General features: G+C 36.9%; 5 protein-coding genes across 6 annotated transcripts; 1 reads left to right on the plus strand and 4 right to left on the minus strand.

Moving 5' to 3' along the window:
* Positions 1-447: 447 nt before the first annotated feature.
* Positions 448-1505, minus strand: LOC133670276 (fasciclin-like arabinogalactan protein 12). Its single transcript, XM_062090807.1, has one exon. It carries the CDS (start codon positions 1408-1410, stop codon positions 616-618), a length of 795 nt encoding a protein of 264 aa, XP_061946791.1. The 5' UTR covers positions 1411-1505; the 3' UTR covers positions 448-615.
* A 1760-nt stretch (positions 1506-3265) lies between these two features.
* Positions 3266-8388, minus strand: LOC133669989 (cell division control protein 48 homolog C). The gene is made up of 10 exons (XM_062090366.1): positions 7375-8388; positions 6022-6638; positions 5675-5827; positions 5169-5285; positions 4916-5020; positions 4498-4563; positions 4318-4382; positions 4035-4236; positions 3726-3890; positions 3266-3640 (listed from the first exon to the last, which is right to left on the minus strand). The coding sequence occupies exons 1-10, from the start codon at positions 8300-8302 to the stop codon at positions 3593-3595; spliced, it is 2466 nt and encodes an 821-aa protein (XP_061946350.1). The 5' UTR covers positions 8303-8388; the 3' UTR covers positions 3266-3592.
* A 519-nt stretch (positions 8389-8907) lies between these two features.
* On the minus strand, positions 8908-11845 carry LOC133670000 (F-box/LRR-repeat protein At3g26922-like). Its single transcript, XM_062090379.1, has 3 exons — positions 10826-11845; positions 9546-9716; positions 8908-9429 (listed from the first exon to the last, which is right to left on the minus strand). The coding sequence occupies exons 1-3, from the start codon at positions 11777-11779 to the stop codon at positions 9142-9144; spliced, it is 1413 nt and encodes a 470-aa protein (XP_061946363.1). The 5' UTR covers positions 11780-11845; the 3' UTR covers positions 8908-9141.
* A 2074-nt stretch (positions 11846-13919) lies between these two features.
* Positions 13920-18089, minus strand: LOC133669380 (pentatricopeptide repeat-containing protein At3g12770). 2 transcript variants are annotated; one of them, XM_062089484.1, is made up of 3 exons: positions 15730-18089; positions 14845-14971; positions 13920-14751 (listed from the first exon to the last, which is right to left on the minus strand). In XM_062089484.1, the coding sequence occupies exon 1, from the start codon at positions 18006-18008 to the stop codon at positions 15768-15770; it is 2241 nt and encodes a 746-aa protein (XP_061945468.1). In that variant the 5' UTR covers positions 18009-18089; the 3' UTR covers positions 13920-14751; positions 14845-14971; positions 15730-15767. The 2 variants fall into 2 exon arrangements, with proteins under 2 accessions (XP_061945468.1, XP_061945469.1); XM_062089485.1 differs by having other exon boundaries at positions 13920-14754.
* A 1378-nt stretch (positions 18090-19467) lies between these two features.
* On the plus strand, positions 19468-21528 carry LOC133670274 (uncharacterized). The gene is made up of 2 exons (XM_062090804.1): positions 19468-20322; positions 20997-21528. The coding sequence occupies exon 1, from the start codon at positions 19618-19620 to the stop codon at positions 20311-20313; it is 696 nt and encodes a 231-aa protein (XP_061946788.1). The 5' UTR covers positions 19468-19617; the 3' UTR covers positions 20314-20322; positions 20997-21528.
* The last annotated feature ends 273 nt before the right edge of the window (positions 21529-21801 follow it).

The raw sequence follows: 21801 nt of genomic DNA on the forward strand, positions 1-21801 counted from the left end.
ATCTCATAACTCACCTTCCTTCATTCCTCCACCAATCTTGCAATCACTTTTCCTTCGCTTCAGATTTCCTGCAAGCTCTCTCCTCTGCTATCATGATACTTTGCCCCATATTCACCCCACTTAGCCAACACCCCCCTAAGATCGGGTCAGAAGAACCATCCCCAGAGGAAGTAACCCTAAGAACCTTCGGCAAGTTAATATCCGCGAAAAAAGATGTCAACAGCTTGCAAGCTTTTGCAACACCCTGAATAGGACTTCTCAGCTTGACAACCCTCGTCTCCTCCAAAAATACCACTTACTACTCATCCTCCAGTAAGTATACTTCCCCAGAAATTGATTCACCAATCCAACCACCATTATCTACCCGAAAACTAGGAAATGATTAGATGACACCCGGATTATATTTAAAAAAAAAATTTGAAATTTGACTAATCAAGTACCAAGAAATTAAATAAAATCTCAAAACTCAATTTTAATCGTAAACTCAAAGCATACAAACGGGATTCAAGGTACGATCGAAATTACTCAACAGATTCAATACAGCTCAGAAAAATATGACATCAAAACCAGACCAAACCCCACCAAATTTCATCTCAAGATTCCAACCTTTATACATTACAGAGCAAACATTGCAGCAGCAACTATGCCAACTGATCCCACCACATTATTACGCGTGAACATGACTGCGCCAGATATATCCACTGGAGCAACAGGACTCTCAACATTAGCTGCAGGAACTGCCTTAGTAGGCTTTTCTGGTGCGGGTGCTACTGGTGCTGGAGCTGGGGCCTTAGAAGCAAAAATGTCCTTAGGAAGTAGCACCTTCTCAATCTTATAAATGGCTAGCTGGTTGTCCGTGTATACCGTGCCAGATAAACTTGTATTGGTAAGTCCTGTGGTTATGTTCACCGAGTTTGGATAACTTGTTACGTTAAGTGGTAACCTACTACCTGTTCCAGCCCATGTTCCTAGAGGATTACTTACAGTCTGAAACTGGGAAGTGGATAGGAATGTTGGAACTACATGGAACTTCACCAACTCAGACTTGTCACCATCACTTAGAGTATTGAGAGTTCCTGATTTGAGTTCCGAAAATGCACTATCTGTTGGTGCAAAGATGGTTACACCAGAGCTTGAATCATTAAGCGCGGAGAATAAGTGGTTTTCCTCTTGGGTGGATCTCAAAAGGCGGATAAAGATCGTGAAATGTCCAGCCTTCTCAAGGATTTTGGTGACGTTTGTGATGCCGTGTGGCTGAGCTGCCTGTGTTGGGGTTGCAGCTGGAGGTTGTGCTACAACTGCTGCTGGTGCCTGTGCTGGGGTTGCAGCTGGTGACTGAGCAAAGGTATTAGCACAATGGAGTAAAAGAAGAAAAAATGAAAAAGAGGAGAGTGAGTGCTGTTGCTTCATCTTTATAATCCCTGATATAAAGCTTGAAACAATACCAAAACACCAAAGCAAATTAAGCTCTATTGATCGATCGTTGAAGTGTTTGATGTGTAAAGAAGGGATAGAGTGAGGTTTTTATAGTGGTGGGCAGAGGATCAAGTTAGGTTTAGTGTACAATTTTAGTTACAAACTAGTTTATTATCCAGCACCTTATCTTGCTTCAAAAGGTGGAGGGTGTCAATGGAGAGGGAAATTTAACAATGCTGCAGCAACTAGTTTGCTTGGAAAAGCAGGAAAAGATTTCAGTGGTGTGACAGCAAATAAGGATGTCTATGATTGTCAAAATTATAGCTGTCGGCATCCACAGGAAGAATAGTTTTATGATTCCTAGAGCCTTCAGAGACATGGTAGCTTAAGATAGTGAGCAACATCCACTTGCATTTCAGTAAATAACTCTCAATGAAGAGATCTTAACGTCCTGCAATCCATGACACGCATCGATAGACAGATTTTTCGAGATTTACACACGCACAGATCAAATCATACGCCACACCATTACTTAACACAAGAAACACTAACCTTAATCGCTCAAGCCCCTTCGAAACCATAGTGACCAGATTTTGCTATATACAAGCCTCAAATCTTTAACACACCCGTTTCTGAGAAAAAAGAAGGGGAATCTTGGAGTTTTTGCATCAACAGACCATTATGAGGAAAGCATGAGCTCGAGGTCTTTCACATGGTGGTCAATACCATTATGCATTAATCATGATAGCCTTAGAAATCTAGTTGGAAGTAAACTTGTGGAGAGGAGGAGGGGAAAGAGGGGGCTGGCAGAGGCAGGTTTTGTTGAAAAATTCAGAGGGAGGGTAAGGGAAGTGGAGGCAACGGAGCTTTGTATCAGATTTCAAGCCATTTGTGGAAAGTTCAGAAGGTTTGGATTGCAGTTTTGGTAGGAAGAAAAGAGGATGTGGACTGTAGAGTATCTCTTCTGATGAAGTTGTTTAGGCTTTGAGTGGTGGTGGTTGTGGTTCTTGGCTCTGCTGCCATCTTCTTGAACTTACTTGATTACGCTTGCAAAGAACAAATCCAGAGCAAATCATAGAAGGGTCCGTTTTGGCAGGCATTAGTCACATCCTGTTTACCAAGAAACTCATTTTTTGACAATTTTACTGATAGGAATCCACTTTTTCCAGCTTCAAGTGCATCTGAATGCTCTCTCGCACTCTTTTTTTAGGCCACATTAGTCACATCCTGTTTACCAAGAAACTCATTTTTTGACAATTTTACCGATAGGAATCCACTTTTTCCAGCTTCAAGTGCATCTGAATGCTCTCTCGCACTCTGTTTTAAGGCCATTACCAACGCCAAAAGTTCCGAAACTAGAAGAACACCCTGAACCTGAGCAACAATACTCATGGTTTAAAAGTTCACCGAGGTTGCTTAGATAAACAAGTACAAGAAGCCTTCTACTTCTTCAATTGGCGCTTGCATCGATGCACTGACACTCAGCAATAATACTTTCAAGAACCTAAAAAAAGTGAGCCATAATTTTAGCCTCATAGATTCAGCAATGTTCCTCTTCAACCCCATGGTTTAACATTTCAACAATGTTACCGCTATAGTTTTTCAAATGTTTCAATTTTACCCTTACTATTTTATATCCTCTCATTTTTTTTCCACTAAAAAACCATAAATATCATAATACTCGCAAAATACTTGGAAACTTTATATATATAAAAAAAGCCCAACTCATAAACATAATCAATTTTGGAAACTGTAGGTGTAACACTGAGAAGTTTAAACTATTGTAGGAGTGGAACAGTGATGAATCTATAGGAATAAAACTGAAGTTTAACCCAAAAAAACAGAGAGAGAAAGGACAAGGCAATCCTTTTATTTCATTCAAAGAGCACACCTTTTTAGCATGTGTATTGGTAAAAGTACGATTGGGCTTTTGTCATCTGCCTCAACAAACATGTGAAGAGAAGAAAATGGCAACACAAAAATACAAAAACAAAAACAAAATTTCCACACAGGAGACAGCTTCCCGCACCTCCAAATAACTTGGTGCAACTAAATTCTGGTGAAAGGACTAGCAAAATTTTCACCGACAGATCGTCGATGCAAGCAATAAGTTATGTTCAAGGATTTCTTGCTCAATATCTTCTATCGATCATCAAAAGCCAGTTTACGTCTCTTCTCATGTTGCTTTGAAACTCTCTGACCAAGCTTTGTAATATTGTATTTGCTGCTTACAAAGAAAAGGGGGTTAGACGAATATAAGCAAGGATTTCTGCTCTCTGTTATTAGACACCAGTAAGAGAGAGCCATACCTTCTCTGACACGGATGGTGAAATTTTACCAAGGGCTTGCTCAAAATGAGTGGCTGTGATATTAACTGCTGGCTCATTTTGTGCGGCCGTGATTGTTACTGAAGTCTCATTCAAACATCTTTGTCTCTTGGCCTCCTTCAAAGCAGTCATTGCGGCTTCCTCCATCTGGGAAATAATTCCAATCCAAGTTAACAAGCGAAGGCTGGTCAAGTAAAGTCAGACCTCTTGAAAGTATCACAAGAATTAGAATGTGTTCCAGCTCTAACATATGTCAATAAAAAAACGAGACTAATAGAAACATAGACAAACCAGCTTCCTAAGATCAGCCCCGCTAAAATTTTTACAAGCCTCCATTTGACCGATGGCAGCCAAGTCGACACTAGGATCAATAGGTTTTCCTTTAGCGAGAGCCTTTAAGATCAATCCACGGTCCTCTGAACTTGGCAGAGGGACATAAAGAAGTTTGCCAAACCTACCAGGCCGCAGGACAGCAGGGTCCATCACCTCAGGTCTACCATCAGAGACACCAGCTTCAGTGAGAGAAGTGGAGAGGAGAGGAGAGGAAAATGAAAGAAGAGAGAGATTAGAGTACCTGTTAGTGGCACCAATGATAAAAATACCAGGGCGCTGATCTGCACCATCTAACTCTATAAGCAACTGCAATTATAAGCATTGCATTCAATTGACATATACTGGGAACAAGTTGTTGATATGGATTACATAGAGACAAACAGATGTTTTAATTCAGTTTATGTCATTGCATCTTATTGACCTGATTTAAGAGCCTCTCAACGACCCACCCCCCTTCTTTTCCACGCATTGTTGTCAAAGCATCCACCTGTATAAAAACAAAATAAATTGTTGCAAAAGACAGAAAATTTAATGGACTTCAGATAACATAGAAGTGCACAAAGTAAAGAAAGCCTCATCAGCCAGAAAAAACCATTGATTTACTATACAGGTCATTAGATGGAAATCTCACAAAGTGAAGTCAAATAGATCTAAGAGGAAAGAACAATCCAAATACAGAGCATCGTACAATTTCCAACATACACAAAAAAAATATCAGAGTTCATTAGAGTAGGGGAAGTGCCAAATATTTCAGTCATCTATCTTTCCAATCTAGATCTCCATTATGTCAAATTAAATAACTGGATACCGATAAATACAAAGAAAGGAGAGCCACAAACCTCATCGAAGAAGATTATGCATGGCGAGCACGTTCTTGCACGACTGAATAACGTCCTGACAGCCAGTTCGCTTTCTCCAACATACTTATTCAGAAGTTCAGGACCCTGATAAATTATGGAATTCACAATCATTAATGTTTTGAGACAGATTTTGAACAGATTCAGTAAGAAAACTGTGGTATCAAGGCACCAAAAAAGAATAGAATGGAAAGAAAAAAAAGATTTGAGTTAGAGAATGAATGGAAGGACTCACCTTCACATGAATGAAGTTAGCTCCTGCCTCGTTAGCAGCAGCCTTAGCGATCATTGTTTTGCCACAGCCAGGAGGTCCGTAGAGCAAAATCCCTGTCTCTAAATTCACTCCAAATTTCTGAATTTACAAATAATGTGCGTGATTAGTCAGTGAATCAACCAGAACAATACAGCTATGTTGTCATGCTAAATCTAACAGAACTTAAAAATAATAAATACAATACATATGAAGTTATAACCTAGTGCAAACTGCTATTTAGAATAAATGTAAGGAGGTCAAGGAAATGAAAATTATCAAGCATTAACCAGACAAAGAAATACTGTCTATTTGTTAGACGTCAATAATGTGCAATCCCTTATCAAGAGGAATAAAGTGCTCGGAAAAGATACAATTATGTTGCAGAAACTACATTCAACAGAAAATCAAAACATATAAATCGGCTCAACTTTGAAACTGAAACAGAAAAGTAAAGGAAGGGAGGGGCACAGAGAAAGTGTAACGGTTACCTGATAATCATCAGGATACTTTATACGACTAATGATATAGAGGTCAAACTCATCCCTTATATCATCAAGGCCACCGACATCTTCCCATTTGACATTAGGGATAGTAGAGAATCCTTCTCTTTTCGATGAGGGCTGAACTAGCTTGGCTGCTTTCTGCAAGTGAAAAAAGGGGATTAATTTTCATCCTAATGTCAAACAAACCAAGGAATAAAGAAAACATAATGGAGTTTTGAAAAGCTTTTCATCAACAGGAAAGTCATAGGCTAAAGCATAAACAGAAGTTGAAGTACACCAATCTTGAAGTAAAAGAGCTTGAGACAATGACAGATAATGCAGTTCCAGATTACCTCGAAATCAGCCATTGTGATGGCAAGCTTTTCCATCTCCTCAGGCGACCAAGGTTGCTTCCACCAATCCTCATTGTCTTCCTTCTCTGTCAATTGTCCTGATAGCTCAGATTTTCTCCTGGAAGCAACTCTCCTCATTGCAAGATTACCAGCCGTGTTAACCAAAGCATTCAAATCAGCTCCAACAAAACCTGGTGTAGACCTAGCTATTTGCAAAATATCAAGAGAACCCTCAAGAGTACAATTTTTAGTAAGCACTGAAAGAATTTGAACCCTAGCTTTCTCATCCGGAACACCTAAATTAATCTCGCGATCAAATCTCCCAGGCCTCCTTAGTGCAGGGTCAACAGCGTCAGGCCTATTTGTAGCTCCAATAACAAGAACATTTCCAGGTATTCGATTGGAGCTTTCTGAACTTGAACTGTCATCAGATGACTGTCCTAGCCTGTGATGTTCATCCATGCAAGTCATCAATTGTGTCACAATCCTTCTCTCCATCTCTCTCTGTAAATTCTCTCTCTTTGAAGCAATTGCATCAATCTCATCAATAAAAATGATAGATGGTGCAGTCCTGTATGCTTTAGAGAAAAGATCTCGGATATTTTCTTCTGATGCACCTGAGATTACCCAATGAACCAATGTCAGTCAAGGTAGTAGCTTCACTTGAAGCTTTTCCATCGCGGGACTCACTCATAGGTAGTTAAAAAAAGCCAAGATCATAACAAACAGCATGATAATGGAATTATAACCAGCCAAAGGCCTAATTTCTGCAAACCAAAAATCACTTCACTTAACAGATCATTAAGGGGAAAAGAGGCATAAAAAACACTCTGGTTTTGCATTTCTGATACTGCACCTGTGAACTGCCAGACTTCTTTAGTTCAAGAAAATAAACAAACGAATGGCATCCACGAGCAACAACCACAAAACTAATTCAAACACTCAACACCGCATCACAAAACATTATAATCAAATTTCCATCACTAAAAAGCCTCTATTTACACAAACCATTTAAAAAGAACAAATAACACCACAATTTAGTGTTAATAAAGTGGAAGACATCCCAACAAACAGCATGATAACCACATTGTAGACCGCTAAAACCCTACATTTCTACAAATCATAGGCAATCTAGAAGATTAGAACTACCAGTAAAGAAAAACAAACAAATACCATCACGATTTTGCATTTATAAAATTGAGTACTCACAGACTCCTCAACGTCATAATTGCAACATGATAACAAATTGAATGACATCCAGCGAGACTCAAGAAACAGAGCACATTCAAACACCAAAACAGCAAATTTCCTTCAAAACCCACATCAAAAAACTTCCCTTATAAAACTCCGTACCTGAAACACCAGAAACAACCTCAGTAGCAGAAATCTTGTAAAAAGGCACCCCAGTCTCATTCGCAATAGCATGAGCCAACTTAGTCTTCCCACACCCAGGTGGCCCATGTAACAAAATCCCACTTATAGGACTAACCCCAAGTCTCAGCGGCACATTTGGATGATACAATGGCAAAAACACCTCCATTTCCAACTCCTCTAAAATCCCACTCAAACCCCCTAAATCCTTAAACCTCGGCCCCCCTTCCTTCCCCTTCGCATCCTCACCAAGCCCACCTTTCAGTTTCCCCAAACTACCCTCCAAGTCCTCTCCTTTTCGCTTTCCTACCCCTCTATTTCTCTGAATCATGTCAACTTTACTAGTAATACTTTCTTTTCTATCATTAGCAAGCTCAACTTCCATATTTTTCTCCGCCACTCCATAACTTTCCCTTAACATTGATTTCATCAAATCAAACTTCGGTGGCTCTAATGACGTCGAAGAATCCGAATCCGACTCCGAACTGGACTCCGTATCCGAACTCGAAACCAAAATCGGGCCCCGATTTCGACTCCTTCTTCTAGAATACGCATTTTCAATCTGCATCAATTTCTCTTCACTCTCATCAATTCGCTTCTGCTTCTTACTCACAGTCGTGCTAAGGTTTGCTTCTTCGTCGTCGGAATCGGATTCTGTTTCCAATTCATGTTTTCTGAATTTCTTCGGCGGCGGTGTTTGTTGGTTTTGGGTTTGCTGGACGAGGCGAGTTAGGGTTTTGAGTTCCATGCGGCGGTAATTGGGGTAGCTATTGCGGAGGTGGTGGACTATGTCGTCTGTTGTGGTGAATTTTTTGTTACAGGTGTCTATGTGGTGTTTAAGCAGTCTTTGGTTTCTTCCTCCCCCGCTTCCCCCGCCACCACCGCCGCTTCTTCTTCTTCCGCTTCCCATTTTTTTGCGATACTGTGGATGCTCGAGGTGTTTAGCGGCAGCGGTGGTAGAGTTAAAAGAGGAGAAGAGCCGCTTTTTTGTGAGAGAGATCTGTCTGGTCAGTTCTTAAATGCCCAAATCAAACCATGGGCCTTAAAGCCCAACAAAGTGTATTTTTTATTTCTTGGAAAAATTATCTCGAAAAATATTTACGATTTATGATTTTTTTTTTAGAAGGTATTTTTAAATCAGCTTCAAAATTTAGTTTTTTTAAGAATAATTTTGAGGATATAAGGTTAAAATTCAAGAATTTAAAAGAAGATGCAAGCTTTTTTTACCATCAAATTTATTTTTATGGTTTAACTATATGTATTAGTTGTGAAAATAAAATTGAATGTGAATCTTTTCTCCAAGCTGAATGGAATACCAAGTAAAAAAAAAATTCTTAAGAACCATGCAAGAAAAAAAGTTCTCTTAAAAATGTTAATCTCTTGTATATTGGTAACTATAATTATTAATCAAGTTTTATCGAGTTAATATACTTCCGGGCCAGGGCTGGGGATTTAATAACCATGCATGGAAGCATCATGTGCAAGAAAGAAAAGTTCCAAATTCACACACCTGCATAAATGGAAAGCAAGAATCACAGCATTCCTAGCTTTTAATCAATTGAAGATTATGATTGTCCAGAAAGAATTATGACTGTCAACAAAATTCAACTAAAGATTCCTGAAATATTCAGAGAAACTATGAGCAAATAACAAAGAAACGGAGGACCGATTCGAGAAGGTGCTACAGTGAAACAAATGCTGCCCACCACCCATTTCTAGGCACCAGATGAAGAAATGAAATTGGGAACCTCAGCGCTCAGGGCTTCCCTCAACATGCAGTGAAGATTCTTCGTTAACTTCAGCCCTTGGAGGCCTTCTACGCAGAATTACGGGAGGAAGTGACATCCCATTATACAAAGAGACTAGAACAATCTTTTCTAGGACAACTCCTTGCTTTTTCAGGAGGGACACAAATTGACTAATAAATTGATTTTGATTTTGATTTTGTCCTGGGACGTATGCTTTCAGCCTGACTTCCTTGAGGTTTGGCATGAAGAGATTAATTGGTTTATTTAAGAGTTCTTCTGATAAACTCTCCTGAAAAATGAGAAACATGGTTTATTTACTCGTTAGATAGTAAAAAAGATAGCAAACATGGCCTGTATTGAACATATTGCCTGTTGGAGCTGTAAAAGTTATGTAGGGATACTTACATCTTCAACTATCTTGTATAGGGGATCAAGGTTCATTGTCTCAAGATTGGGGCAAAGCTCAAGCAATGCAGCCATGCCAAGAAGATCATATGTCGTATAGCCGGTTTGTAGCTCTAAATGTTTAAGATTGTACAGCAGAAAATCTTTAGGAAAAACATCCTTGGGTGCAAGCTTTTTGAATCAGCATCATGCAAGGAAAGCAATCATATGAACATTTCATAAGATGATCAATTTAAAAACAATTTTGAGCAGCCACTCTCAAGTTGCTCATAACATAAGAGTAAAAGTTGTTAATAGTAGAATTTCTTCCTGTCAATAAAACCACTTGGAAATAATGATTGATGTTTGAATCAAGGGGAAATCAGCTGCTCCAAACTAGAGGTAAAGCACATTGATCACAAGAAAAGAATATTTGAAATTCAGTATATTGTGACGGTGCTTTTTCTATCTAAACACGAAAAGTTTGACAACACTACCACTGGCACTCAAACTTATCTTGATATGCAAACATGGCTTTCCTAGCAATCCTTTTCTTGAATTCTTCAGTCTTCAGTCTTAAATTGCTTAGCAAAGCATGTGCAAAGAGAAGCCCTTTTTCACTACTTTGTGCAAAGAATCTGATAACCAAACATGTTATACAAACAGATTCCATACAGTTTCCTTGATTACTGGCCACAAGAACAAGCAATTGCTTCACATAGTGAATCCATAGTTGGCAAAGAAGGATAATAGAATGGAAGGGAGTTGTTAAAATGCTCAATGCACAGCCTGCACATTACTAATCCTTGACATCTGGTTACTCAAAGGACATATTTGAGCATTAATAACCATGTGGTGAGCTTTAACGTTCATTTAGCTGTTTGGGAAATTAATCCACAGACGAAACCTCACAAGCCCATCCCTAATCAGTTCCTTTAACGTAATCAAAATATCTATCCAGCACAGAACAAACCTTTAGTATATACACAGTAGTGATGATGAACAAAAGATTTCGTGAAAATCTCAAATGAAACCAAGCCTTCCCAATCCCACCTATCTCAACCTTTCATGACAAGCTAGGGGACCTTATTCTTAGTCCTCCTTCCACGTTTAAAAAATGCATTTTCCCACACAATCACGTCTAAGAAAAACCAAAGGCTCACTTCTGAAGCATTTGAAACTTACGAAAAACAAGAAAAAACGAATCGCTAACCTTTTACATAAATCAACATTGCTACCGATGCAAACATTACACAATTAAGTCAGTAATGAACACAAACACAAAAATTGCAGAGCAATACCTTAAGCCACCAATTTTGCACCACGAGATGCTTGATGTGTGCAATTCGATGAAGCTGCTTCACTACTTTACACCACTGACCATAGTACTCCAATCCATGCACAATAAAAGTATGAAACTCAACCAAAGAAGACAAATTTTTAACACAAAACTGTCCCATCTCAAAGCAATCAATATTCAACCAAACAAGATTAGGACAATCAAGCTCCAAATGCAATTCTCTCTCGGCAGTATAAAAACTAGAAAGATCCAGCCTTTTCAACTTCTCTGAACAAAGCCTCAAATTCTCCATCCCATAACAATCTTCAAACTTTAAAACCTCAATATTAGGACAAGCTTTGAACAAATCCAAAACCGTGTCATCAGTCATATAAACCTGATCAAAGTAAACCTCATTCATTGACCAGAGATTCATACTTTCCATATTAGCAGGCAATGTCAAATCACATCTACACAGCTTCAAGACTCTAACTTTACTGTTTCTAAGAGCAGAAAAAGGGAAATCATAATTGGGTTTTGCTTCTGGTTCAAAAATATGAAAACTTTTATCAATAAAGAAATCAAGATCAAGTTCTAAAACTTGGTTCTTGATTGCATAACGTACCCATGAATCAACATGGTACCCATACCTATCCTCATAGATGAATTCAAGCCTGAATTTTTTTAGGGGCAACTGGGGTTTGAGAATTAGTGTTCGGTCAATGAATTCTGAAAAGAATTGGCGGGTTGTGGAGAAATTGTTGTAAGGAGGGAAATGAGTGTAAGAGAAGTTTAGAGACGGGACTAAGGACCAAAGAGGTTTCCATTTTGTGGAAATAAGGCTTGTTGTGATTGTGTCTAGTGTGGGGAGGAAAGAGAGGATGTGGATCAGGATGTCTTGTGGGAGATCGTTAATGTTCGTGACTGTTGTGGCGGTGGCGGTGGCGGTGGCGGTGGCGGGTGGCTTTTCTTCCATTTTGTTGTTTTCAAGATTCTGAAGAAACCCATTGAGTGGCCATGTAACCGCAGCAGTTTGGGTGACTCACGTCGTGTCTTCTTCTTTTTAAGGGTTAATTGTATTTATTTGGTCCTTGTAGTCTTGATATTTGTTTAGTGTGGTCTATCTACACTTTTTCTATTTAATTAGTCCCTCTACTCATGAAAATTCGTTAATGTAGTCCCTCTATTGAATATCCATTCAATTTACCATTAATCCTTGATGTGTGGCTTCACAAGGTGGAAACAATTAATTGTGAATTGGACAGAAGGACTACATTAAAAACATTTCAGAGTATATGATTTCTTAATGAATATTGGATCGTGATCATATGGAACCCATCCTATATGTATTTTCTATTAATACACTAGTTTATTTCTCTCTCTTTTTTAGGATTTTTAAGAAGCCACGAGTTATACTAATCTCTTTCATTATATATTTCTATTTTATTTTTAAAAAAATATAAAAAAACAAATATTACAATTTTATCAACAATATTACTTGCTCATTCATGTAATAAATTATTGGTAAATATATCATGTAGTTAATAAGTTGGTTATATATAACACTGATGTTATTCATATAAAATATATTTATTATTAATAAATGTTTTTTTATCTTCAATTATATTTAATTAATAAATTTAATGTTTGATTAATGAATTTAGAGTAAAAATAAAGTTTATAGAACAAAAATATTTTATATAGAAAATTATAAAGTTGTTATAGTTATAAGATTCTTATTGCATTAATATGTTATTCCTAAATGCTTCTATTCAATATTCTATTAAAATTAAACATTAATTATAATTGTTGAGATTGGTGTATATTATGTTTTTTTATATAAAATAAAGAAGTTGTTCTTATAAATTAAGGTATGATGAATACCTGAAACTAATATGTATATACTTGTTAAATGACATGTACATTAAATTGATCCGCAAGATAATTACATATGAAGATATGACTTATGTCTATGAAAAGACTCACTGATTGTTATGTAAGTAATTTTTAGATTTGAGATTACTAAGTTATCTTATACGAGTAATGTTATATTTTAATCTTAACCACGTGTTGTTTCAATTAAAAATAATAAATAGATAAATATTAGATATAGTATAAACTATATAAAAATATTTAAGTAATCAAGATAAGAAATTGTGTAATGCATTAAGCCTAGGTTGTGACTCCGTAACCCTTTTTTATTTTACTATTCCTTCTCCTATTAAGCTTGCTGATCATCTTGCTGTTGAAGAAAATAAACAGTTGCAAAAGGAAAGGATGACAGTCGAACAGATTAAGTAAGATCAGTGGTTTTATTTTGATCTTTCACCACAAATTCGAGTCCCACAACCTACTAGCTACACCGTAATGTTGGTACATCCTACAATCTACAAGACCTTGAAGGAATTTATGCCACTGCGATGCAGTCTTATTAAGTTTGGTAGGGCTTGGACAGAGAAGGCACAGATCAAGTGTATTCTGACCGATCCAAGACCTCTCCATTCTTGCTCGAGAACCCGTTGGAAAGTATGTGTTAAAGCTTGAAAAACTAATGGAAAGTAAATGAGAAGAATGGTTTTAAAGGGTTAAATCATAACACTAATGGATGGTGTTGGGAATGGAAGTGGAAGAATGATCAGGACCAAATTATAAAAGGAAAAGCTGGAAAAACACAGCTCTTTATTTAAATCAAAAGTCATAACTTTTGGTGGAAAAAACAATCTCTAACACTCCGAGCGAGGAACCATAAATAACAACCCATTACAGAGCCGAAAACCTTGAAAACATCAGTTGTTTTTAGAGGAAATTAAGTTGTTTTTACTTTAAAGCCGGACTCTTCAGTAATCTTGATGGAAAGTTAGTGACGAGGCTGGAAAAATTATAAATGATATACTTATATGACTGTATTATATTAATAGTTAGGGCACGCTTATATTATATTGGATTTAAAAAACATAAATGTTATATATATGCATGTGTAAATGTAAATATTTTAGGAAAGATTTGAATTAAATTTTAGATCGAATTTGACAATATTCATATTATATTATATTTATTATTCATAGAATAATGCAACAATTAAAAAAAATCTATCATTTAAATCGGTTTGGTATCCATTTAAGGTTAAATTATCACTCCTAAATTTATTAATAGATACCTCAAAGAAAACGTGGTTTCAATAATTAAACCACATAATCACAAAAAAGGTTGTTTCCCCTTATATGAATGTGTCTGATTCCCATATGACTACTTTTTCTGTTATAAATATAAAAAGAAAAACATTATTGAGGAATCTCTCTTAATTAAGAAAGAGAGCCTTTAATACAATAATCATACTGCCCTTCTCTCCATCGGGGTCTAAGACCGCCCCCGCCACCGCCACCGCCACACATCAAACGAACTCTGTATGCATGTAACACCCCCAGGCAAGCCGCAAACAAGAATAGCCCTCCACTCTCTATTTTGCCGACCCCATATCTATTTTGTAAGTTAAGCAACAACCACCACAAGCTTTGAATCATATCATAGAGACAGTTTGAAAACCAAGCCTATACTCCCTCAGTAAACTCTTAATTTCCCTCCTCTTTCCTCGACCACTGAACTTCTTAGAGATCCAAGTCAAAAAACTTGAAGCATACGAGTAGGGAAACACTCATAGAAGCCAAATGAAGCAAAGTTACAAGATCTCTTTGGAACTTTATTTCCCTGCCGCCGCTCCTTATTTCTTGTTATCATGTCATCCACTTTTCCAAGTACCAGTACCTCCCACCATGAGCACCCAACCCAGAGAATTTACCAACCCTCCAGGTCTTATTAGCCTTAAATACTGGATTTCCTACGTGCAAATACTGAATATAGGAGCTCGATTCATCTGCGTGTGGCTGCACCTTGTGAAAACACTTCTTTTTGGCAGAGAGTTGAATTGATTTCTTGTCGCCCTTTCTTTTGCTACTTGAAGCGTATGACAAAAACAAATGTGAACAAGCAGTTATACAAAACACGTAAATTGGTAACCATATATCAGGTGTTAAAAACACTAACCATAGCATCAGACAAACACAGTTCCACATAGGGTGGAAGAGAGTGGTGGCAACTTTGAATTTTGGGGATTTGACACTGTGATTATCGGTCAAATGGAGCATAAGTGGGAACCACCTTCCCAGACAGTCTGCAAATACGGAAGGTTGTTATTGTTCAGATGAAGCGCACAGCTACTGATTAAACCAGCATCCAAGTGCAGTAATTTGGGAGTGCAAGCTCCATGCAAAGTTAAAAGCAGCCCTTCTATTTGTTCTTAAAGTTCGCAACAAATATGTCAACGAGAAAATCTGTAAGTTACCATGTCAACCAAAAACATGCCATTTGATTTGTGAAGATGGAATAAAAATAATGACTTAGCATTCTGCAAAAGGGTAAAAAGACCAATTCATATGCATCAGAATATAGATGCCAGTGACACGAAAATTTCATTTCCACTCAGGTGTATGACCATCAAGAACCAACAGCACAGTGAATCACTTTTATCACATCCAATAATGTCATATAGACAACAGAAATTCCATGGTTAATACAGCACTAAATAAGTCACCAGTCACTGACACAAGAGCATTGCATAACTCCACTTCCCCGTGTCCCAAAAAGGATGATTAGCATAACCAGTACACTCTGACTAAGTGATCACCTTACAAGCAATGCAATGTGCCATTTTCCCGCAAATAGTTTCATAGATTTAATGATTTTTTTATTCTGTTAACTAACAATGATCAAATATGATCATCAACCAACATGCACCAGTGCTTGAGAAATTTGAAGGATTGCATTTTAATAAATCTCCAAAGTTTTCCTTTCATTCGACAATATTATCAAGGAAAATAGTAAGAAATAATTATAAAAATTAGAAGAAGAAAGAGGGGGGAAATCACTAACCAAGCTTCTGGGATAAGCTCAAGATTTAACCATTCTTGTCACCAATAATCTCCACAGGAACAAGCTCCATCCTTAAAATGATGGAAACGACTTGCATCCCTGACAACTATCTCCCTACTTACCAGCTTTGAGATGAGCTTGATTGCAGCATGACAGTTGTCGCATGCCCGAAGATTCTTTGTTATCCTAAGGGTTGTTCCAGGGGGGGTACTGATGAGGCCATAAGCAATCGCTAGTCTCTCACTATGATTACAAAGTGTCTCCTCTGTTTCCTCATAATTCAAATCATGCAGGACAGATTCTGTATGGGGGACAAATCCAGCTTCCTTTAATCTTCTCTCTAAATCCTCAACTTCCTCAAAAATCTCTTTGGATCTTGGATGCGTCTTATCTCCAGCCTGAAATGCCTGGAGCTTTCCATTGATCTCAATCACACTATAACCAAGGTGCTTAGTGAGTCCTTTCTCCCTCATTAACACCCGTACCTTTGCAACACAATCCCATAAGCGAGAAGAAGCATAGAGGTTTGACAGCTGAACATAATGCCCCGTGTTGTATGGATCTAATGAGAAAAGTTGTTCAGCTGCATACTCCCCTAGTGTCACATGGCGATGGATCTTGCATGCACTCAAAAGGGCTCCCCACACACTTACACCTGGTTCAATTGGCATGTTCATGACAAAATTATAAGCTCGATCTAAATGGCCTGCACGCCCAAGAAGATCCACCACACATGCATAATGTTGGTGCCTTGGTTCAATCCCATAATCTCTCATGCGGTGGAAGAGGTCCCAACCTTCTTCTACAAGACCTGAATTTTTGCATGCTGTGAGGAGCCCAACAAAGGTGACATCATTTGGGGACACCCCAGCTTGCCTCATTGCATGAAAAAGAATGATAGATTCCCGACCTTGCCCATGTAATCCATATCCCACCATCATCGCACTCCACACAACAACATCTTTATCTGGTATTCTGTCAAAAACAAAGCGAGCCATATCTACACTTCCACATTTTGCATACGTGTCAATGAGGGAAGTATTGACAATCACGTCATTTGTAAACTCACTCGTGCTGATATACTCATCCATCCATCTTGCTAATTCAAGAGAACCTATTTGTGCACAAGCTGCAATGCTAGAAGTCACAGTAATAGAATCTGGTCTTATATTTTTACTTTTCATTAGACGGAACAGTTCAATAGCTTCCTCGGCATACCCATTTTTCACATAACCAGAAATCATTGCATTCCAAAATATCAAACTTGGGTTCTCCACCTGGTTAAAAAATAATCTAGCAACCATAACGTGCCCACATTTTGCATACAAAGAGGTAAGAGAAATGAGCAAATCAAATTCACATTCAAGTCCCATTTTAATCACGCAACCATGAATAGATTTCCCATGTTCCAAATCCTCTACATCTGTATATGCTCTAAGAACGCTCACAAGCGCTATCCAATCTGGTCTCACATTTGTTTTCCTCATTTCACTAAAAATCCGCAAGGCTTCAATAGGCTGTCCATTCTGCGCATACCCAGAAATAATCGAGGTCCAAGAAACAATAGTCCTATCAACTAGCCTACCAAAAACAGCATTAGCTCGCACAATCTCTCCACATTTTGCATACAATGCCACAAGACCGTTCTGCACAAACACATCCGATTCAAACCCATGTCTAAATATCTGCCCATGTACCCTCCTCCCCATTTCAAGAGCCGGCAAAGCACTGCAAGCTTTGAGAACACAAGGAAAACTGAACCCATCAGGACTAACACACGCAACTTGCATTCTTGCATACATTTCAATAGCATGACCAAAGAAACCATGCCTAGAATAACACCTAACAATCGCATTCCACAAAAACACGTCTGGGTCAGGAAATTTATCAAACAACTTACGTGCACAGCTAACTTCTCCTATATTCGAAGCCTTGTTAACCAATTTGGCTATCAAGAAACCACCATATTGCAACCCCGTTACTAATAACTTAGCATAGATTTGGTTCAAGTGGGTTTTGTGTATCGAATCATCGATTAATGACGCGTAGAATTTGTCAGGTTTGAAGGTACTTTCATTGCAGTCATCCTTGTTGTTGTTGAAGTGGGTTGTTAAATTGAGAGATGAAGAATAATGGGTTTCGAGGAATTTGAGAGTGGAGGCGGGAAATCTAAATGGAGGAGGATCCAACGTTCGAATTTTAAAGGGTTGGGGACAGAGAGCAATAAAAGAGAAGACTTTGTTTGGAGGCCTTGTAAGAAATGGCAGAGACGTAGCCATATGCCTGTCTCTGTTATTAGCTACATGAAACACTAGCAAAGCAAAGTGTTTGTGCCTGCTAAAGACTTCTCATGTGACACACCAAGTAGGCAAATATTATTTGTATTGATGAAGCAAAGTTTTCATACACAGTTTTTTAAAATATTGAGCTTCGAATATTCATTTAATTTTTTATTTGTTACTTAATAAGATACTTTAACATTTATTTTAAAAAATTCTTTTTTATTTTAATTTCACACTATTAGTTAGGAATGTATCTGTGCTTTTTTTTCCAGTTACTTTTTTATATGAGATTATTACAATTTGGTTAGATTTTGCTTTTTCTGTTATTTTTTTTTAATTTATTTATGTTCCAGTTATATCATATTAGATTTATTGGTAATTAAATTTATTGATTTTATTCAATTTGTTTTTGTAATTAAGCCACAGTTGAATTTAACATGGATAGCTTTAAGTAATATGAACATTTTTGGCTCTGCGGCTGCGGCTGCGTTTTGTTTAAAACGCAATTCGTACTTGTTTGGTTAAGGAAAAAAATTAATTTACTGTTTACTGCCCATTTAATTTCTGCATCAGTTATTTCTTACTTTTTTCACTTTTCACGTTAATTGTATTGTTCAATAAACAGTGCAATTAACATGAACATTGCAAATACTGTTCATGTAAACAGTGCAAGATAATTGCACTGTTCACTTTAATAAAGTGAACAGTGCAATTATCTTGCACTGTTCACTTGCACTGCATGGACACTTCTTCTTCTTCTTCTTTTTATTAATGTGTTAAGTTTTTTTTTAATTTTTTTAAAATTTTTTTTTTAAAAAAACTAGTTTGGAGTGAATTTTATACATGATAATATTTTATTTAATTTTATTACACACTAAAAAATTATGAAAACTGTAGTTCTTGTCAGATGAATTTTGTACGTAATGGAATTGTAGATAGTTTAATAGAACAATAAATTTTTTATATATAAAGTATGATTTATTTTATGATGTTACCACAATAGTTAAATCCACAATATTTAAATTAAAAACCATCAATATTAATATATATTTTTTAAAATTATTTTATAACTTCACTTTCAAAAACATTCTTAACCAAACACATTAAACTACTTTTTCTTCAACCTCATTTTCAACCACAGTTTTAACCAAACACCTATTTTTTCAAACCAACCACAATTAAAAATACTTTTTATAAAACAACTTTTTTCAAACTACAACCACAACAGCTACCGCAATACCAAACATACTCGTAGTATTTAAAATTTAAGTAATTTATATGTTTTTGAATTTTTTATATTAATATTAAAAATAAATTTAAAAAATATTATTTTAATATATTTTTAATAAAATAAATATTTTTACAAATAACCACTGCCACATTCTTCAGCTTCACAAAAACGAACGAAACTCAATTACCGAACATACTTTAAAACTAACTTTGGTCACATGAAACGACATCGTACCAAAGCAAACAATAACTCCACTGTCATGTCCGAAGCTCTCTTATCTTGATCCCTCTTTCCTCTTCTCTCCCATCATCTTCAACGATGCATCAAAATCAAATCTTTCCATTTTTTCTCTTCCATTAACAAAACCAAACCCAAATGGAGAAACACATAGAAAACTTCTTAAACAAAGTCTCATTGGTTTTTATAACCATAGCCACAATCACCCTTCTTTACCTTTACCTTCATACCCCAGAAACATGTATCCCACCAAACACACCCATCACAAAACCCCACCTCAAATTTCCTTCTTCTACATGTGACCCTTCTTTAAACCACCCTTACACTGATCCTACCAAGAAAAGACTGAAACTTTGGTCCTCAAAATCTTGGCTTTCACAAGTCTCTTCTTTCACAATTTTCTTTCAAAGTTTGAATCTTTTGAACAATAAAACCAAAGTACTTTGTGTTTCAGCTGGTGCTGGACATGAAGTGATGGCATTGAATAACATGGGTGTTAGTGATGTTACTGGCGTTGAGATAGTGGATTCTTTGCCATTAGTTAAAAGGGCTGACCCCAATAACTTGCCCTTTTTTGATGGGGTTTTTGATTTGGCTTTTAGTGCTCATTTAGAAGAGGCTTTGTTTCCCTTAAGGATTGTTGGGGAGATGGAGAGGACTGTGAGGAATGGTGGGGTTTGTGTGGTTGCTGTAAATGAGTGTGGTGGAGAGGAGGTGGATGCGATTGCTAGGTTGTTTAGGAAGTCTATGTTTGTTGGGGCTGAGAATGTTACATTGATTGGGATGAGGATGACCAGGATTATTATGAGAGTTGGCATTTCTTCTTCTTCATGATTTTCTTTGGTAATTATGCTACTTGTTTACTTGATTTGATTTGATTGCCTCAGTTTTGATGATTTTGACAATTACTGTGGTTTTCTTCTGATAATGAAAATTAGTAGTCTTTGTTGATATTAATCCAAAACTGAAACTTAATAATCTTTGGCAAATAGCAATGGATGTGGAAAATTTATCTGGGAAGAAAAAAGGAAGCTTTGTTTGACCATTGGAATTATTGAAGCTCCTAAAATTCTGAATATGTTCATGACTTTTGTAGAAATTAAGATTGGAAAAGTTAGTTTTTGTATGTTTCATGTTTCTTCACACTCTTGCAGTGGCTCAAATGGTATCAGTTCTGAATCTAACTTGAGAGTTTCTTTATACATGAATTGTATTTGTGTCTCTAGTTTGTGTCCTTGTTCCTCAGAGTGGAGAATCAGGAGACTGCAGTGCTGGTATTTTTCTTAGTTCAGTAACTGCACTGTGATTTTATTATGCCATCTGCTTTATCTTTCATCTTTTGTGCTGGTTTTTTATATATGAAACGAAACTAACAATTATTAACATTTGTAATTGGATGTGCATGATTAGTATGACTAAATTTAGATATAATCATAACATTGTATAAATGAATTGATATGGTTTTGTTGGTTTACTAGTTGGTAAATAACTTTGTCCTGTCAAAATTGCTTCTGTAGTTTTCTGTGCCAGTCAAAGAAAGGCTTCAAGAGGCATAATTACTGTCTGCCCATGAAAAAGAGCAAATTGAGGGTTGGCAAGTACACCATATTTCCATTGATGATCAGCAATATGTTTGGAATGAAGCTCAGCTGTTTACCTGCTTTAGCAAATGGAGTTTGGCGGTTGAGGAAGTCACAATTAGCCATTAGACATCAATTTTTTCAGAGATATGGGGCACTTCAGTGTCAGATTTATGACATGGCACTCACTCGAAGTGTTCCTAAAAAGTGCAGTAAGATTTTCGTACAGAGTTCTGATATTGTTTGTCCTTGAATATTAACACCAGCTGTCTATTCCTGTAGTACATACAAGGCAGGCATTTAGTTTTGCTTCCATGTCCATTTTTCTTCAAGATTCAGTATTAGGTTGCACAGAAAAAGTAGGTCTCCTGTAATTCACTGTAGATTTAGGTGTTTCTTTCTAGTTTCATCATTGCAATGACGGTATTTCGTAGACTATGTTATTATGTTTATCTGTCTTTACCCTGTATTTTTGTTTCTGTATTCTGTTCTGTTAGAATTCCATCTTCACGATCTTCGCTGCTCTATTCCCCAACGCTTTGCACCTTTTAAACCTTTCTCTGAGCCAAAGTTTCTTCATTAGCATCAAACCAGTTATTCATCTCCAAAATGAAAATCAATTGGGTTAAGTGAAAACAACCAGCTAAAAGTTTCGTTGGGCGTAAGATAACCTTATTCCAACCCATTCTATTAAGAAACCTCAAAAGTTTGTAAACCTGTCAGCACCTGAATAACCATGGTT

This window comes from Populus nigra, chromosome 12 (assembly GCF_951802175.1).
Source record: "Populus nigra chromosome 12, ddPopNigr1.1, whole genome shotgun sequence".
Lineage (NCBI taxonomy): Eukaryota > Viridiplantae > Streptophyta > Magnoliopsida > Malpighiales > Salicaceae > Populus > Populus nigra.